The following is a 16011-nucleotide window of genomic DNA, read 5'->3' as shown; positions in this document are numbered from 1 at the left end:
GTGAATCCTCAAATAAAGTTGAAATTGAGCACATATGCACAGAAATGACATTTGTAATTTTTTCTTAATCTCATGAATTCTTTGAAAAAGCTTTCTGCCATAAACCAAGGGCCAAATGTATACTTATTATATATTACAAACATATGGTTTGAAGCAATGTTTCTCATGATTATAAAAGCAAATACAGTTGAGAGGCTGCCAACTAGACCTTGGTCTAATCATTTTTCCTTATTATACACCAGTATGTCCAACTAGAAAAGTTGTGATATATTTATAAAAACAAATGTTTTCGTAATACTTTTACTCTAAATCCAATGCCATAATTATACTGAACGTAAAATTAATACCTCCTATATTCTGCTCCTCTGAAAAGATTTAGGGGATTTCTCCATACCTTGCATTCTAAAAAACAAAGGGAAAAAAGGAGAAAATGAGACAGTTTAATCAAGTACAGTTATATCTTAATTTAACTAACACTTATTGTATAGTCACTGTGTACTAAGCATAGTGCTAGCCACATACAGCACAGAGATGAATAAGGCATGGATCACCCCTGCTGTCATGCAGCATACAATCAAATCTAGTCATTCCCTTATTTCTGTCCCCATAGCATTTGGCTCATAATTCAAGTATAGCATTTGCCATATTACAAGATGATTATCAGTTTGGTTTTCAGTTTCTGCCTTTAAAATATGAGCTTTTAATACTTTGGTCATTTTGTATTTCTGGAGCCAACCACAACATTTGGAACTAACTTGTTTAATAGTATTAAATGTAGCATGAGAATTAGTTATATAAACTATCAACTAAACTGTGTGATAAGTGCTGTGGTAGAGGTATCCTTTGTTCCCAGAGATAAAAAGGAAGTATTAATTTTGCTCTGGGGAAATTAGGGAAGGCTTTAGAAAGGAGGTGACATTTAAACTTGAACACACTGTAAAAGGTGACAAGAAGGTTGCCAGATGAAGAACATTCTAAGCAGAGGAAGGATCAGAAAACCACACAGAATAGTTAGGCTAGAGTACACAGTATGGTGTGAGAGGCAGAGCCACAAGTGAGGCTAGAAAATAGACTGGGGGAAATTGATGAAGGAGCTTATATACTACATAGAGATTTTAGACATTATTCTTAGTCAATCAGAAGCCATCAAAGGTTTATAAATAGAAAAGTCAGCTCTTTGTTTTAGATCAGTGGTTCTCAAAGTATGATTCATGGAACTGGAAAGTAACAACTAATTTCATAATAAATGTTAAGACATTTGCCTTTTTAACTTGTTGACATAAACTCAACCCCAAGAGTAAGGGCTCCCTTAAATTTTGTACCCCGAGGACCTGACATGCCTCACAGGAGTCCCAGTCCTGCAAAGTTGGGCTGATGGTACAAAATCAATGGTTGGCAAAACTGCTGACACTTTAGCATGAGTCAAGGCAGTGACACCAAACTGTACTAGTAACCACTGGTTTCCTTACCCTCTCCCTAGTAAACAAGGCAACCAAGTATGATGGTTGTCTCCAGAATAAGCAATTGTTTTTTGAGCTGAAATGATCTTTTTTTTTTCATGAAGCATCACTTTTACTGGAAAGAGCCATCAAGAGACAAACTTATGATTATTCAGGATAACTGGCAGACATTTTCTCAAAGTTGAACAAAGTGGGTCTGTCAAATTCAAGGAAGAAAAAACAGTATTTGTTGCTAAGGATAAAATTTGTGCTTTTAAGTATATATCAGAATTTTGAAAAACCTGTAAGTATTACTGTGAGCCTAATAATTTCCCAATATTTAAAGGCTTTTCTGAGAGACTGGCAGTGATATTAACAGATGTGATTTTTTTTTCCTTTGGTGGGGAGGGTATAGCTGAGTGTTAGAGTGTGTGCTTAGCATGCACAAGGTCCTAGATTCAATTCCCAGTACCTCCATTAAAAAAGCAAATAAATAAACCTAATTACCTCCCCACCAAATCAGGATGCCAACACCATTAGGTTCTGGTGAGAGCTTCTTGAGGACAGATTTATGTCATATTCATCTTAATATGCCTTATTCTTATGAGTTCTGTAATTATTTTATGAAACAGGAGAAAGGAGAAGGGGAAAGAAAGTTACCATTACTGCTTCCTGTACTCTTGAATGGCTGCCAACCCCATCCCTACTATTCCTGGTCAACACCCACGCGTGCTTCAGGGCTCAGTTTAAACAGTTCTTTCTCAGAGGCTTTCCCTGCCTGCCCCTAAAAAGTGCCAGCAATTGCACCCAGGTAGTATTTTTCTAATAAACTAATACAACTCTAGTGATTAGTTTTATTGAACAAATGAGACATTATACATTCTATGGAATTAACTCATTTGTATTATTACTGTATGATTATTTCCTATAGCAAATGAAAGGAACAATAATCCAAAAATGTCATCTCTATTTGGCTTTGAAATTTTTACTTTCCTAACTGTGTATCATTAGTAAAATTTACTTCGTAGTAGTAGATACATATAGAGGAATAGTTACAATTTTAGTATGACAATAGAATATTCATATATGAATAACTGAAATTTTGATGTTTTTGTAAATATATTGAAAAGAAAACGTATTTTTCCTAACTTTGCTCTCTTGGCAGAGATGGAGAATTGTCTCCGTTCTCTCCTTTATTAGTAACAAGATCCCCTTATCACCTGGGCATATGTACATTGAGAAGATGATTACACTTCCTAGCCTCCGTACAGCTAGTTCTGGCCACTTGACAAAGATGTGACCAGTAGGTAGTAAGTTGAAATAGTATATAACACTTTTGGTAAGTGTCCTTGGTGGCTCTGGGGTGGGGTATAGGGAAAGGATGCCTTTCTCCTGGCCTATTTTTTTTCTTACTGACTGGAATGTGGATAGGATGGCTGAAGCCAGAGCAACTATCTTGGATCACAAGGAAAACTGCACTGGAGATGGCAGGCTAACGAAACAGAAGGAGTCTAGGTCTCTGATGATCATTGCTCTCCGTATCAGCCATGAATTACCTATATTTGTAAGAAAGGCAAACTTCTGTCTACTGTTGTGAGTTTTCTATCTGCCACAGTAAACACAATCTTAACTATACAGCTCTGAAAACACATTGAATAAGTAGTAGTCACCTGACAAATTCTGTCTGTTGGTTTCACTTTCTTTGCTGCTGGAAGGAGAACCTGGGTCTGAAATGCTGCTTTCTGTTCCTCCCATCAATGGTCGCAAATGGTTTACAGATACTTGCTCAATAAAAGATGTGCCATGCTTATGGAAGTACCACCATTCAAATATCTGTGACAAACAGAAAACATCTTTCATTTAAAATAGAACTGATCAGCAGATATGAGCTCAAATCAAAACATTCTCTCAAGATGCTCCTATTTAATTCAGCACTTTAAATGTGCTCTCCTTCTGAAACAATAAGCTAAACACAGGATGCCCTGACAACACATGCTGAGCCAAGGTAAAAATAGCTTTTTGTACTTTTGTAATGAAATTCAGACAAGCTGAGGCAACACTAGAAGAAATATGTTTATAAATAAAGCAATTAAAAACAATAAGAAGTGTTTAATCTATAAATAATGTTAACTGCCATGTTACATTATAATTTTTTTCCTATCTGCAGCATAATAAAAAGAAAAACAAATTCGAAACAACTAGCACTGTGGAGTAAGTGGTGGATTAAGTAGTAGACTAGGGTTAGAATGCCCACATTTGACTCCCAGTTCAGCCATATATTAGCTAGGTGCTTTGGGCAAGTCACTTAACTTCTAACCTCTCAGAACTTCGATGTCCTATCTATTAAATATGATTAACAAGAATTGCAAATACTTTTGAAAATAAAGTACTACTTTAGTATTTGGCAGTATTATTAATGTAGGTTAAAAGTCAGGTTGATTCCCACATTGAACCACTTAAAAATCAGGATATTCACTTCTTCCTGTTTCCATGATTTATCATTGTTCTAAAAAGAGGAATCAAAAGCAGCTCTCTGTGTTGAATTAGCAGAATGTTTCATATTTGGATACTCCAGCCTTTTCAACTCCCTTTGACTAGCTCCTTAAGATTTCAGCGTAAATGACATATCCGTAGGGAACTTTCCCTGATTCCACAAAATAGAAAGTTGTGTTATGCATACCCACTGGATCCTGTGTTTTCCTTTCAAATAATCTTTTCACTTATAATACTTAGTTAAACAACTGGCTTTGTTGCTATTCTTCAAGCTCCCAAGCACACTACCTGTTCAGATAGAAGTAAGACAGCAGCACAGTTCGCTTCCTCTTTTCAGGTGGTAAAAGAAATTACAAATGTAATAAAATTTGCTAATAAAAATTCATCAATATTTCAAAGGTAATGACGGAGTTTAACCTTTAGACTGCTACTTGAATTTCCTAATTTTTGTACATTTAAAACTGGTTTAAAAAATGTAACGACAAATTTTAAAAACTGTTTTACATATTATATATATAAGTTACATACTATTGTATCCCCACCCTATATAATATATATAAATTCCCCCTCCCTTATAAATGAGGAAAGTAAGACTCAGAATTTATGTGATTTGGCCAAAGTTATCAGGTAGTAGGTGGCAGAGTCAATACTCAAAACTACATCTTCTGATTTCAAGACCAATGCTTTTTCTATTACATCAGCTATTTAAAGATAGCTATCTTCTTTATTTGGATTTTTATTGGCAAAATGTGCTATGAGTAAGCTTTATAAGTCAATAAATTTTGAGGCTTTTAATAAAAGTTTTCACCCAGAATTCCTCCATCATTTTTTTTTAAGTCAAGAGAAAAATCCCTTTCTTATCTGGCACTTCACTTTAACAAAACGGTCAAGTAGTCATCCCTATTTAAAAAAAAACAACACTCCAATACAAATGCCATTATTTGTACATTTCTACTATAGTTATAGAGCACCACCTAGAGATGAGAAAAAAACAGAAAAATTTTATTGGCCATGCATGCCATAATACTTCCTAAGATTTTTATCTGTAGCAGTGTTTTTCCAAAGTTTATAGCAGGAAACACTAGTTCCTAGGTATGTTAATAGAGATTACAAAGTTTTAAAAAAAATCTTTTTATATTAAAAATGAGAGCTTGGTTAAATAATGCAAGGAAAAGCTGAATTAAAGTTAAATGGGTTTCTTTATTGTGGGACTTCTTAGAATAATGTGCCCAAAATTCATTAAGTGCTACCATGTTGTTGCAAGCTTTCACACACAATATCTCATTTAGTCTTCAAAACTCTATGAAGTTGATACTATTATTATTCCCAATGTACAGATGAGGAAATTGGAGCTTAGAAAAGTCAGTTAACTTGCTCGAAGTCACATAATTAAAGTCATGGTTAGTCCAGCTCCAAAACCCTGCTCAAGACATAGATTAATTCTCAGTCTGCTCAACGTTGCTAACATTAAAGTATTAGAAGATTTTATATATAAAAACTTGTATATCCAGGCTCTCTTGAAATCATTTGAAAAATTGTAAGATCTGGTAACATCAGTCTGCAAGTCGACATGATAAGAATTAGTTTTAGCCTCTTCTAGAAGGAGCATGCACTGTTCAGATTACCCAGTCTTCAAAGTAAATACATTTAATTCTTACACTCTGCCCATTTCACTAATTTTGTTACCAAGCCTGCAAGCATTTAGTTCACAACCCATCTCCCACTCCCCGCATCCCCCACAACATACTGTAGTCTTTTATATCCAAATGAATACTGCCAATCTCTAACAGTGGAGGGGGAGTTTCAGTGTTTTTTCAAATGCTAAACACATTTCAAGAATGCTTATCTCTAAGTATTTATAATTATTTTATTAACCATATAAATAGATTTGATTTTTAAATACCAAAGCATGAAGGAAATGGAAACTACTTACAAATATTAGTCCTGATATCAAAGAAGATGTTCCTGTAAGTGCCACATAAAATTTGGGTGTCAATGAATTTAAAAATACTGTCACTGTCAAAAAGAAGAAAAAGAAAATCAAAGTTTAAAAAACGAAGTAGTCAAACTATAAATACGCAAGTGTCTTTAAGAGTGGGGTTACATAAATTAATACCTAGAATGAGATTCATTTGAGAAAGTTGTAATATTTAAAAAGCTACTTTAAATTCCCATTGTATCATATCTTAAAAATGCCTTCACACATATTAAGGGTAGAATTTTACACTGCTGATTTGTTAAATAAACAAATCAAAATGAGAAAATTTGGCTTGCTTTTGAAAATAAAACCAATAAAATATAAATCATAATTTCACAAGAACATTTGCAATTCCATAAGGATGAGCTAGACAAATATCCTGTTACAAAGGAAGTTTAAAACTGCTCCCTAATTATTTTTCTGAGATTCAAACCAGTGTTTCAAATTAGAGGGAAGGAAAACAGTGTATTTGGTATGTCAGCTAGAGAGGCAAAACAGCCCAAAGAGAATAGGAACAACTAAGAGCTCCTTGTATCTGACTCACTGAAAACCTGGACCAGATTCCTCACTTCAAATAACTGTCTCATAAATTCTTTAGGTTTCAGAAAGAAATAAAAATCTGTAAACAGCTGCTGTCATCTAAATGGTGTATCTAGTTAACATGGAGAAAGATAAATGATAAACTCAATGAATAACATTTTACTGAGCGTACAAACCACTAGTAAGCACTTCATTAACCTGTAACAGAAACACCAAATTAGCTTTTTCAAACAGTAAAAGAAGGCCAATTTATTTAGCTTGTTTTAGTGTGTTAGCTGTATCTGAATTTACAAACTATGTTCTAAAAAAGTTCAAAACATTTCAGAACATTATCTCACAGCCTTCCATGTCATCTCATGGAATAGAAACGAGGGCATTTGTTTTCTCTTGCTACAGAAAAATAAACCACAGTACTGACAGTCACAATCATCACATAACAGAAACGCTTCCATCGTAATCTGAGGTTGTCAATTTGTAAAGACCTAGTTAGAGGCCCTAGCTCCCATTCACTTTATCCTGCCGACAGCTAAAGGATATTATTTGCAGAATCTAAGGGGATCATCACCTCTTAAACACCTTTGTATCTTCAAGCCACACTACACAGCAAGCTCTCTACAAATGCTGAAAACGAACTAGGGAAAGAACTCATTGCTGTTTGTAGCTCGTTCTCTTTACTTCCTGAACTGTTACATTTTAATGAGCAACAAATAATCTACTCAAGATAAGGCTTAAAACACAGAACGAACAAAAATATACCTAAAACTATTTCTTGCCAGAACTATTTTAAAGCATGAGAATGGTTGGTTAAGATCGTGGTGTTTTCCTTCATTCAGATCTTTGTTGTCTGGGTGTGGATTCTCTCAGCTGAGCAGGGGAGAATGAGAGTAATTATTTTCAAGGGATCCTACCAATGGTGGGGGTGTATATAAATATTGCATCCACGTCAGAAAATGTTCTCATCTGTCCTACCACCTGAAGCTTGTCAGGTGGCTTTTCCTCCGGTAAACGAGGACAGAAGAGAGAGGGCGGATCTTAAGAGATCTAGGGAGGAGCCGGTAACTGCAGCTCAGGTTTGACAATCAGCTGCGGAGTAGTGACCCAAGACAAAAAGAACCCAGTCGGTGCGCACACCGACAGCTTCTCCGAAGCCCTCCAGTGACTACCGAGAATCTCTGCCACTTGGCCCTTGCCCCCGGCACCGCTCCTCGCACGTCCCCCTCCCACTCCCGTCCCCAGGGAGCTCTGGGCCTCTCACCCGCTGCCAAATTCTCACACAGCCTCAGCGGGACCCTCAGAGCGTAAAGCAGCCCCAACCCGGCCACGAACCACAGCGAGGCCCCAGTGCCGGCCAGCCCGGCCCGCAGGCGCTCCCTCCAGCCCAGCGGCGGGCTCATGCCGGGAGCTGGTGCAGTAGGAGACGCCGCAGCAGTCGCTGCTTCACCTAAGCCGTCACCATCCGCCATCTTGCCGCTCCCCCAGGCGCCGGGAGTTGGGAGGGGAGAAGAGCAGGAAACCGGGAGTCGGGAATCCTGGGATAGTGGCGGACCTGAAGTTGGCCTCGGGGAAGGCTGAGCGCCCCAGGGAACAGGGACCGAGAAGATTTGGAAGGTGGAGGAGCGTCCCAGGACTCGGGGCTACCTGTTCCTTTCGAGGGCGGGAAGGGGCGAATAGCGGCACCTATTTTGGAAGAACTGGACTGAGATGTGACCCCAGAGTGTTCTGGCCTCCATACGAGTAAGGGTCACCTTTCACCCCATTCCTGGGCTGGAAAAAGCGGCCAACCATTCCGTAATCCAAGCAGCAGTTAGCCCTTTGGACTCGACTGCCATGGAGAGCAGTGGTGCTGGGAAAGTCTATAGAAGTAGCAACTGCAATTTGGTCGGTTGGAGCTCGGGCTTCAATACCAGTCGAAACACGCTCCCAGCGTCCCAAAGATGGAAGGGGAAATGGATATAACTCAATGAGGAAGATACTAGATTTAAAATTATTACGGCAAGCCGACTTCCTGCGGCACGGGCAGCCGGAGCCATCGACCCCGCCCGAAACTGATATGGCGCCCCCGCGGTCGGCGTTTCCGGGCGGGTCCTTCCGATGGTCCTCGCGGTGATTCCATCACTCGGCTTCCTTCCCGGCCTGCCTCGCGCCTGGGCCGGGCTGGGCCAGAGCAGCCCAAGATGGCCGACTTCGAGGATCGGGTGTCGGATGAGGAGAAGGTAAGGGGTCCGCCTCTCTCTCTTACCTCTTCCCGCGACTAGGAACAGGGGCCCGCCCTAGCTGCGGTGGGGACCCTGGCAGTACCCCCAGCAGAATGAAGCTTCTTGGCTCGTGCTGGCATACGCTCTCCGCAGTCGGGACGCTTCCCTCTTTAAGGGCTGTCCTCTGCCTCACGGTGGCCCCAGTTCCCCATTCCTCAACTCTTTTCCTCCACACAGCCCCGTGGCCTTCCTGCGAGAGAGGAGACTTTACTTTTTTGAATTGTGACTGGATTCTTGTAATTAAGAGAGGGGGCAATGATGATGTCGCGACGTATCAAGAAGCAGTTATTTTACCGCCAGTAGCTCTTGGGGCTCACCCCATCCCCCCATTTTTAGAAATGATTGAGGCTAGTCTAGGGCGAGTCACTTCCTGGTCAGGGTGGCCTCTTAACTTCCCTTTTGCTCCTCCTTCCTCAGGAAGTGCTTTTGCTGTCACGACTCCTCGACAGGGCGAGGTCCCTAATGTGTTGGCCGCTTTTCCACACACACCTCTTTGCCCACATACTGGGGGCTGAAGTAATTAGCAATAGTAAATGTGTAAGCCTTAGCACTTTTTCTTCAGAATTTCAATACCACTCTATTCCCTGTAGACAATCCCTTAATTGTATGTGTACGGTCCCCCCGGTGACGCCCTCCCTTGCGTCTTAAATCCTCTTAACGATAATTTTTGAAAAATAGTTTTAGATTGCTGTTGACAGACAGGAATAGCCAAGGAATATTTTTCTTTTTAACGCCACAAAGGTTTTATATAGCACATAAGCCTCATGTTAACACTTTGGAGTCTGGACAAAACATCCTGGCTTCTTTGATGCTCCACTGTGGTGTCTTTGATTATAGTTGAATTCGTCAGTGGGTAATTTGTATATTTGTTTCTTAAAAAGTGTTTTAAGTACAATAGAATATTCTACCTTAGGGGGAATAATTTTTTTTTCCTGACGACTGCACAGCTTTCTTAACAGTCTGTCAGGATTTTCAGTAAATGTGTTAAAGATTTTATATCCTGTAGAAATTACAGTGATTTCACTACATAACTCATACTAGGTCAAGAATTACGTTTTTTTGTTTCCCACAGTGTGATATGCACCCTTGAATGCTCTGTAAATGTGTCTGGGTTCTTTCCTTTTTTAATAAAAGAGATTGGGATGGTGGAAGGGAGTTTATGGTCCAAGAATTCTCTGTACAGAATAATTTGATATATCATACTTACATATGCTATGCCATTTTGAAATGCTGAAGAATGTGCAAAACAGTCACAAGCCATTGAACAACACTTCAGAATTAGGTTTTCTCTTGCTTGGAAATTGATTCGTATATATGTATAAATGTATAACAGGCATATTATATTGCATGTGAACTTATGCTGGAGAGAAAACTATAATTAAATGTTTATTCTAAGGCAAACAGTTATGATTTGGATGAAATTAAATTACAGTGAAAATCATGGGATAACAAAACATCTATAAGCCCAACTGATAGTCCACTTACTTTAAGCAAAAATACTGTTAACACAAAATTTCACTAAGAATTAAGGTAACAATAAACTTCGAAGTTTATTGTGCCTAAGTGATACTACATTTACCAGTGTTGAGTTTTTGTCTTTGACACAGTGTTAGAATGCCTTTTTAATTAAACTTGGGGAAAATATGTATTTCAAAGTGCAAATTAAGGTGTCCTCAGATATTGACAGTGTTAGTAATACTAATAGCCTTGATTTTATAACAGCAGATCTGTGACCAGTTTTATCTCCCAACATACTTTTGTCACTTAATTTTAGTTATGACATAGCAAGCAAATCATAATTAGCAAGGTAGATTACTGACTAAAGATGTTGATGAATTTCATATTCAGTAAACAGCTTTTAGATTAACTATGTTGTCTTCATTAGTATAGATAATTAAGAATAGCTGATATAATAAAAATCTCATGATGAGAGGGTATAGCTTAAGTGGTAGAGTGCATGCAAATAAATAAGTAAACCTGATTACCTCCCCCTACCAAAAATAAAAGAAAAAGACAATAAAGAAAATAAAGAAAAAAATCTTATGATAAAGTCATATGATTTGAGATTACAGAAATTTTGTTAGATTTTTATTCTCAGAGATCAGTTGATCTGTATTTCTCTGTTGCGGATCTGTAAGTAAAAAGAAACGATTTTAACTTGGAAGATTACTTCAGTTCTCCTTCAACTTTATGCTTACCTTGCCCTCTTTTCCTCCAAGCTCCTGATGCCTTTTAACTAAATTCAAGAATTAAAAATATTTTTCCAAAAAGTTATTGATATGAATATCTTAGCATTCGTAAATAGTAAGTAACCCTTAAGTGAGATTCTTGTACAAAACTTTAACAACCAAGGCACTATTATAAACAGGATATTTTCAGCCTTAGTTTGTATTGATTCTTCCTTGAAGGAACTTTTCATTTTTTTCTTTTAACTAAGACCTCAGTTGCATTTGATTTGTTTTAACGCACGTGTGTCATAACGCCAAATATATTTTAATACTGCTTTTCACGTTGTATTTTCTGAAAGCAGTGAACCTAGAGGCGCATTTTGTGGTGATGGTCTAAGATTTCCTTGCAAGTATTTCCATAGAAGCTAGTAATACCAACCATTCTCGTAACTAATTGCTGAAAGTTTTTATCACTTTATACAGAGAGGAAGTTGGGTTTTTTAACTTCTGCATTGTTACCTGAAATGGTCATGATGAGCTGCCTAAATAAAACAGGAAGTTGAAAGTATAATAATATGCAGAAATAAATGCTTTTAGTCTTATCCTCGAGTTCAGTTTCTGAGAATGAGCTCTAGTCCCCTAGTTACTTAGATTCTTCAGTTACTTAGTTCCAAATCCTTAAAGAGACCAAAAATGACAAGATGCCATAATTAGGAAACTTGAGGTATCAGCTGAAGTACTGGTTTTGGTTCTTTGCGCCGATTGTTTCCTTTATTTCATGGTTCAGCATTTTTAAAATGAGTAAATGCAGACAGAACTTTAGAGCTAAAAAGGGGACTATTAGCATATTTTTCCCTTTCAGCCTAACTAGTAGAATGTTTGTGTACAACTTCAAAAATACCGTAACTGAAAAATAGATCTGTATGCTTTCAGTTTAGACAATATTGTCTTTAAGGCACTTTTTGAGAAATGGCTTTATCAAAATTATCTAGGAGAGATGCAGAAAATTTTGTACATAGATGCAGAAATTTGAAGGCTCTGTTAGAGCTTATGAAAAATATTTATGCTTTTAAACTGGATTTCCTTGATTATGCATTACCTTCTTAATTTACTAGGTGAGTTATTACCTTTATTGGGTCAAGTAAATCCTAAAGCTTAATTGCCATGGTGGCTTTTTAACAAGTCATTTATTGGAATTAATACTGCCATTTTTTAAATCTTCCCTTTTCAGTTAGCTTTGCTGAGTAGTAGTCATTTCATCTGTTACATAATCCTTGGACAGGAGCATAAAGCCTTAGCAGATACAAATTCAGATGCCCAATCTTTGCTGAAGAATGTAGGTTTATTATAATTTCTTCTTCAATAGCTGCCTATTGTGTTAGAGTCAGCCTTAATGCTAAGCAGAGCAGTGTGATTTGTCAAAAAAATTCAGATCCTAGGTTTGTCTGATTCGAAAGCCATGCTTTTTTCACTAAACTATTTTTTCCATGTTACCATGAATGAAAAAGAAATCAGAATAGAGTCATCATTTAATGAATTATAAATGAGGTATTGTGATATAGTGGGAAAGAGTGTCAGGTGATTTACCATCTCCTTGTGCTTTTAGCCACCACTGTGATTTTGGAAAAATTACTTACCTTTGTGGGCCTCAAAAATTGTCTTCTAAAAATAGATAAGGGAAATTGCATCAAACTGACTCAACAAAGTTTGATGAACTTTTCGAACTCTTAATTTTAAAATAAACAAACAAACAAAAAACCTCTATTTAAAAAATTGAAGCATTACAGTGTTCCAGGAGTTTCTGTCACTGCTTTGGCATGTTTGCCCTGATAACAAAACTATGAAATCCTTGGTAACTGCAATGGTATCTTTTTATCTAGTGCCTAGCATAGCACCAGGTACATAGTGTGGGCATAAGCTATAGGTATGAAAGAGACCGGTCAATCACAGTTTCATACATTGTCACATTTCCCCAGCTCGCGCTCCATCCTTCCCCCTCCCCCAATTATTTCTGGTTATCTGTAGGTATTTCCTGTATTCAGGAATGTGTCCATACTCTGAGTGCCTTTTTGGGCATTGATTGTGCCTGAGCATCTGTTGTCATTACTGGTTCTCTGTCCTGGCACTGCTAAGAACATTTGACCCCTCCTGGGAGCATTTTCCCATAAAGTTGCAAAATCCCATAAAGTTGCAAAGCCTTATGCATATCAAAATTACTATGTACACAGTTGTCCTTAGGTATCCATGAGGGATTGGTTTCGGATACCATGGATACCAAAATCCGCTGATGCTCAAATCTCCTATATAAAATTTTGTTGTACAGCACACAGGAGCTGACTGTGTATACCTGGAGCCTTGCGAAAACCCTAATAGAAGTATTTCCTTCATTTGCTGTGAGTCCTTTTCTTTAGAGCTCAGAAGAACACATACTATAGCATCAGGTGTCATTTGCTCTTTTCTCTCTCCGGTGCACAAACTTCTCATCTTTTTGTGTTTAAAAAAAAAAGAAGTTAAAGTCCTTGTACGCATCAGCTTCTGAAATTAGTCATGGTAACTTTTGAAAGACAGTTTGACTATTTGGGGATTTCTGAACTAAGTGCTAATTTTAATATATACCTACTGTGATTTTTCCTTCTCCCTTTATCAGAACCTCCTGCCAACCTCTGCATTTCTGTTCATGCCACCATATTCTCTTTTAGTCACATAGATTGGGACGTTGACATCATCTTTTTTGCCCTTAGCCTTTCATCTCGCATTCAATTAGTATTCCAGCCCTGTAAATTCTTCTTCCTATATTAGATTCTGTTCCTTCATTTCCATTAATTTTTTAAAAAACTATTGTAAGTATATAAGAACTATAATCACATGCTTAAAATTTAAATGGTAGGAAAGAATGAGTAAAAAGTCCCCTCCCACCCATTTTAGAGCCACCCAGTTCCCCTGAGCGACAGCCAGTATTACCAGTCTCTTCTGTTCTACACATATTCAAACTGATAAGTATACTTTTCACTTAACAGTGTGTCTATCCTGTTCACATTCCTTCTACTATTATCTTCATTCAGGACCTTTTCTTAATGCTTGGATTATTTTTAACAGCATTCTTAATTGTTCTCTTTGCCTCCAGCCTCCCCCTTTCTGCATTTTTGCTGATTTTTCACAGTTCTTCACACTACTAAATTTTTAGCAATAGTAAAATTTATAACTGCACATAGATATTGTTAGGGCAATGTCTGTAAAATGGAGTGTTCAACTGAATGGGTCATATGATACAGTGTAAGTCGTACGTATAACTTGTAAGCGAGAAGACAGCATAATGCAGGCTGCACCAAAGAAAGATGTCAGTTTATTGGAACATGAGAGAACTTTGCCTTCTAGGTAACACTGAAGTATTTATTATGTGCTAGATACTTTATGTATTAAAATGTATTCACCTCAAAACATCCCAATACTTGTATTATTCCCATTTTTCAGCTGAGTAAACTGAAGCACATTTGAGGTTAAAAATTATGACCAAGTATCCAGAACTAATAATAGTAGAACAGATACAGTCTCTGGTAATCTACTTCAAGACCTGTGCTCTTACCCACTTTGATTTCTTTGAGTAGATAGGTAGTGGGTTGAGATAGCAAACAGTTGTAGTGAAATAATGATATAATCCTAAACAGCAGTCAGGTTTAATGGTGTGGTGACAGGAATGCTTTTATAGATAATGAAACACTGATATTCTCTGGTCATGACTGTATTATAATTACTGCCAAATTAGTGCTATTTTGAGCCTCTTCAAGTATGCCGCTAAGAATTCTAGTATTTAAAATGTGTTATAAACTGAACGTGTTGAGAAAAATGACAAAGTCCTCATGACAAGGCCAAGGGCACTGTCTGTCTTAAGAACCTTGTATTATGACAGTACCTTAGAACATTATTGCCTACAATAGAATCGCATACGTGTTTCTTTCAAAAGCAAGATTTCTGGGTTCTTTCCTAGACCACCTGAATCAGAATTTGGTGGGACCAATGCTCATTTATTTTTAATAAGCTTCCCAATAATTATTTGCAACTCGAGAACCACTATCCAACTCTTAATCCTCTGCCTGTTAAGCTCAGCAGCTTGATTCATCAGGATAGTAAGACCACATCTCTCAGGGACAAACTCACACTAGCCAGGCTGATGAAACAAGTGTATAAAACGAGGGTTACTACTAATTTGATAAATATAAGAGGGACTAGATTACTTTTTTCAAGTAGATCAGACATACGGGAGATCAAATTATAATTTTTTTCAGTGTAAGCATGGAGTCAGAACCAGGGAAGGAAGCCTTTATGTATCAAAAATTTGCATATTGCAGCTTCTGCAGTCTTTCCATTCTTAATGACACCTTCATTCTTCAGTTGCTCAGGCCAAAAAGTTTAATGTCATCTTTGATTCCTGTTTCTCTTGCAATCTACATATAGTCTATTAGCAAATCCTGTAGGCTCTGCCTTCAGAATATACCCAGAACTTGATTATTTCACCACACCATTTATTTCAACTACTCTGGAAGAAGCTACCATAATTTCCCACATAGATTATGGCCTTCTCTCTGGTCTCCCTCCTTCTGCTCTTGTCTCTCCATAAGCAGTCTGTCCTCAGTGTAGGACCCAGAGTGATCTGGTTAAAAAATGCAACTCAGAATATGTCACTCTACTCCTCCAGTGGTTTCCCATCTTCAGAATATAAATTCTTACTCTGACTACAAGCCCCTACATGGTCTGGGATTTTACCTCTATACTTCCTGCTCTGACCTTAACTCCTACCTATTCCTCCCCAGTCCTCTCTGTTCCGGCCACACATTCTCACTTAATGGGTCTTTGCATTTGCTCTGTTCTCTGGAGTTTCCTTCCTTCCATAGCCTTCACTTCCTTCAGATTAATCAGAAGCCACCTCATTGAAGGCCTTGTCCAAATCCAATGTAACATTTCATATCCCTTTTCCCTTTATTTTTCACTCCTTAGCATTAATCACTAGCTGGCATATCATGTAGTTTAGTTATTTAATCTTATCTACTGTCTCGCTTCCCACTAGAACTTAAGCCCTATGAGGACCATATACTTTTGAATCACTATTGCCTAAAACAGTGCCTTTGTAGTAGGCCTTCAAA

General features: G+C 37.7%; 2 protein-coding genes across 4 annotated transcripts in view; one reads left to right on the top strand and one right to left on the bottom strand.

Annotated features, from left to right (window-relative positions):
• ST7L (suppression of tumorigenicity 7 like) overlaps positions 1-7984 on the bottom strand; it is a 72008-nt gene extending 64024 nt beyond the window's left edge. For 2 of the 3 annotated variants that reach the window (XM_031680289.2, XM_072967983.1), the window contains exons 1-4: positions 7706-7956; positions 5866-5948; positions 3110-3272; positions 348-402 (exon numbers count right to left, since the gene is read on the bottom strand). In XM_031680289.2, the coding sequence (XP_031536149.2) occupies positions 348-402; positions 3110-3272; positions 5866-5948; positions 7706-7913 (509 nt within the window). In that variant the 5' untranslated portion in view covers positions 7914-7956. Of the gene's footprint in view, positions 1-347; positions 403-3109; positions 3273-5865; positions 5949-7705 lie in introns of all 3 variants that reach the window. The other variant, XM_006217811.4, reaches the window with a different exon arrangement.
• CAPZA1 (capping actin protein of muscle Z-line subunit alpha 1) overlaps positions 7966-16011 on the top strand; it is a 39386-nt gene continuing 31340 nt past the window's right edge. The window contains exon 1 of the mRNA XM_006217810.4: positions 7966-8663. Within this exon, the coding sequence (XP_006217872.1) occupies positions 8625-8663 (39 nt within the window). The 5' untranslated portion in view covers positions 7966-8624. The remainder of the gene's footprint in view (positions 8664-16011) is intronic.

Source organism: Vicugna pacos, chromosome 9 (genome assembly GCF_048564905.1).
Source record: "Vicugna pacos chromosome 9, VicPac4, whole genome shotgun sequence".
NCBI classification, from domain to species: Eukaryota; Metazoa; Chordata; class Mammalia; order Artiodactyla; family Camelidae; genus Vicugna; species Vicugna pacos.
Note: the sequence above shows the minus strand (reverse complement) of the source record. Positions and strands in the feature narration are given on the sequence as shown.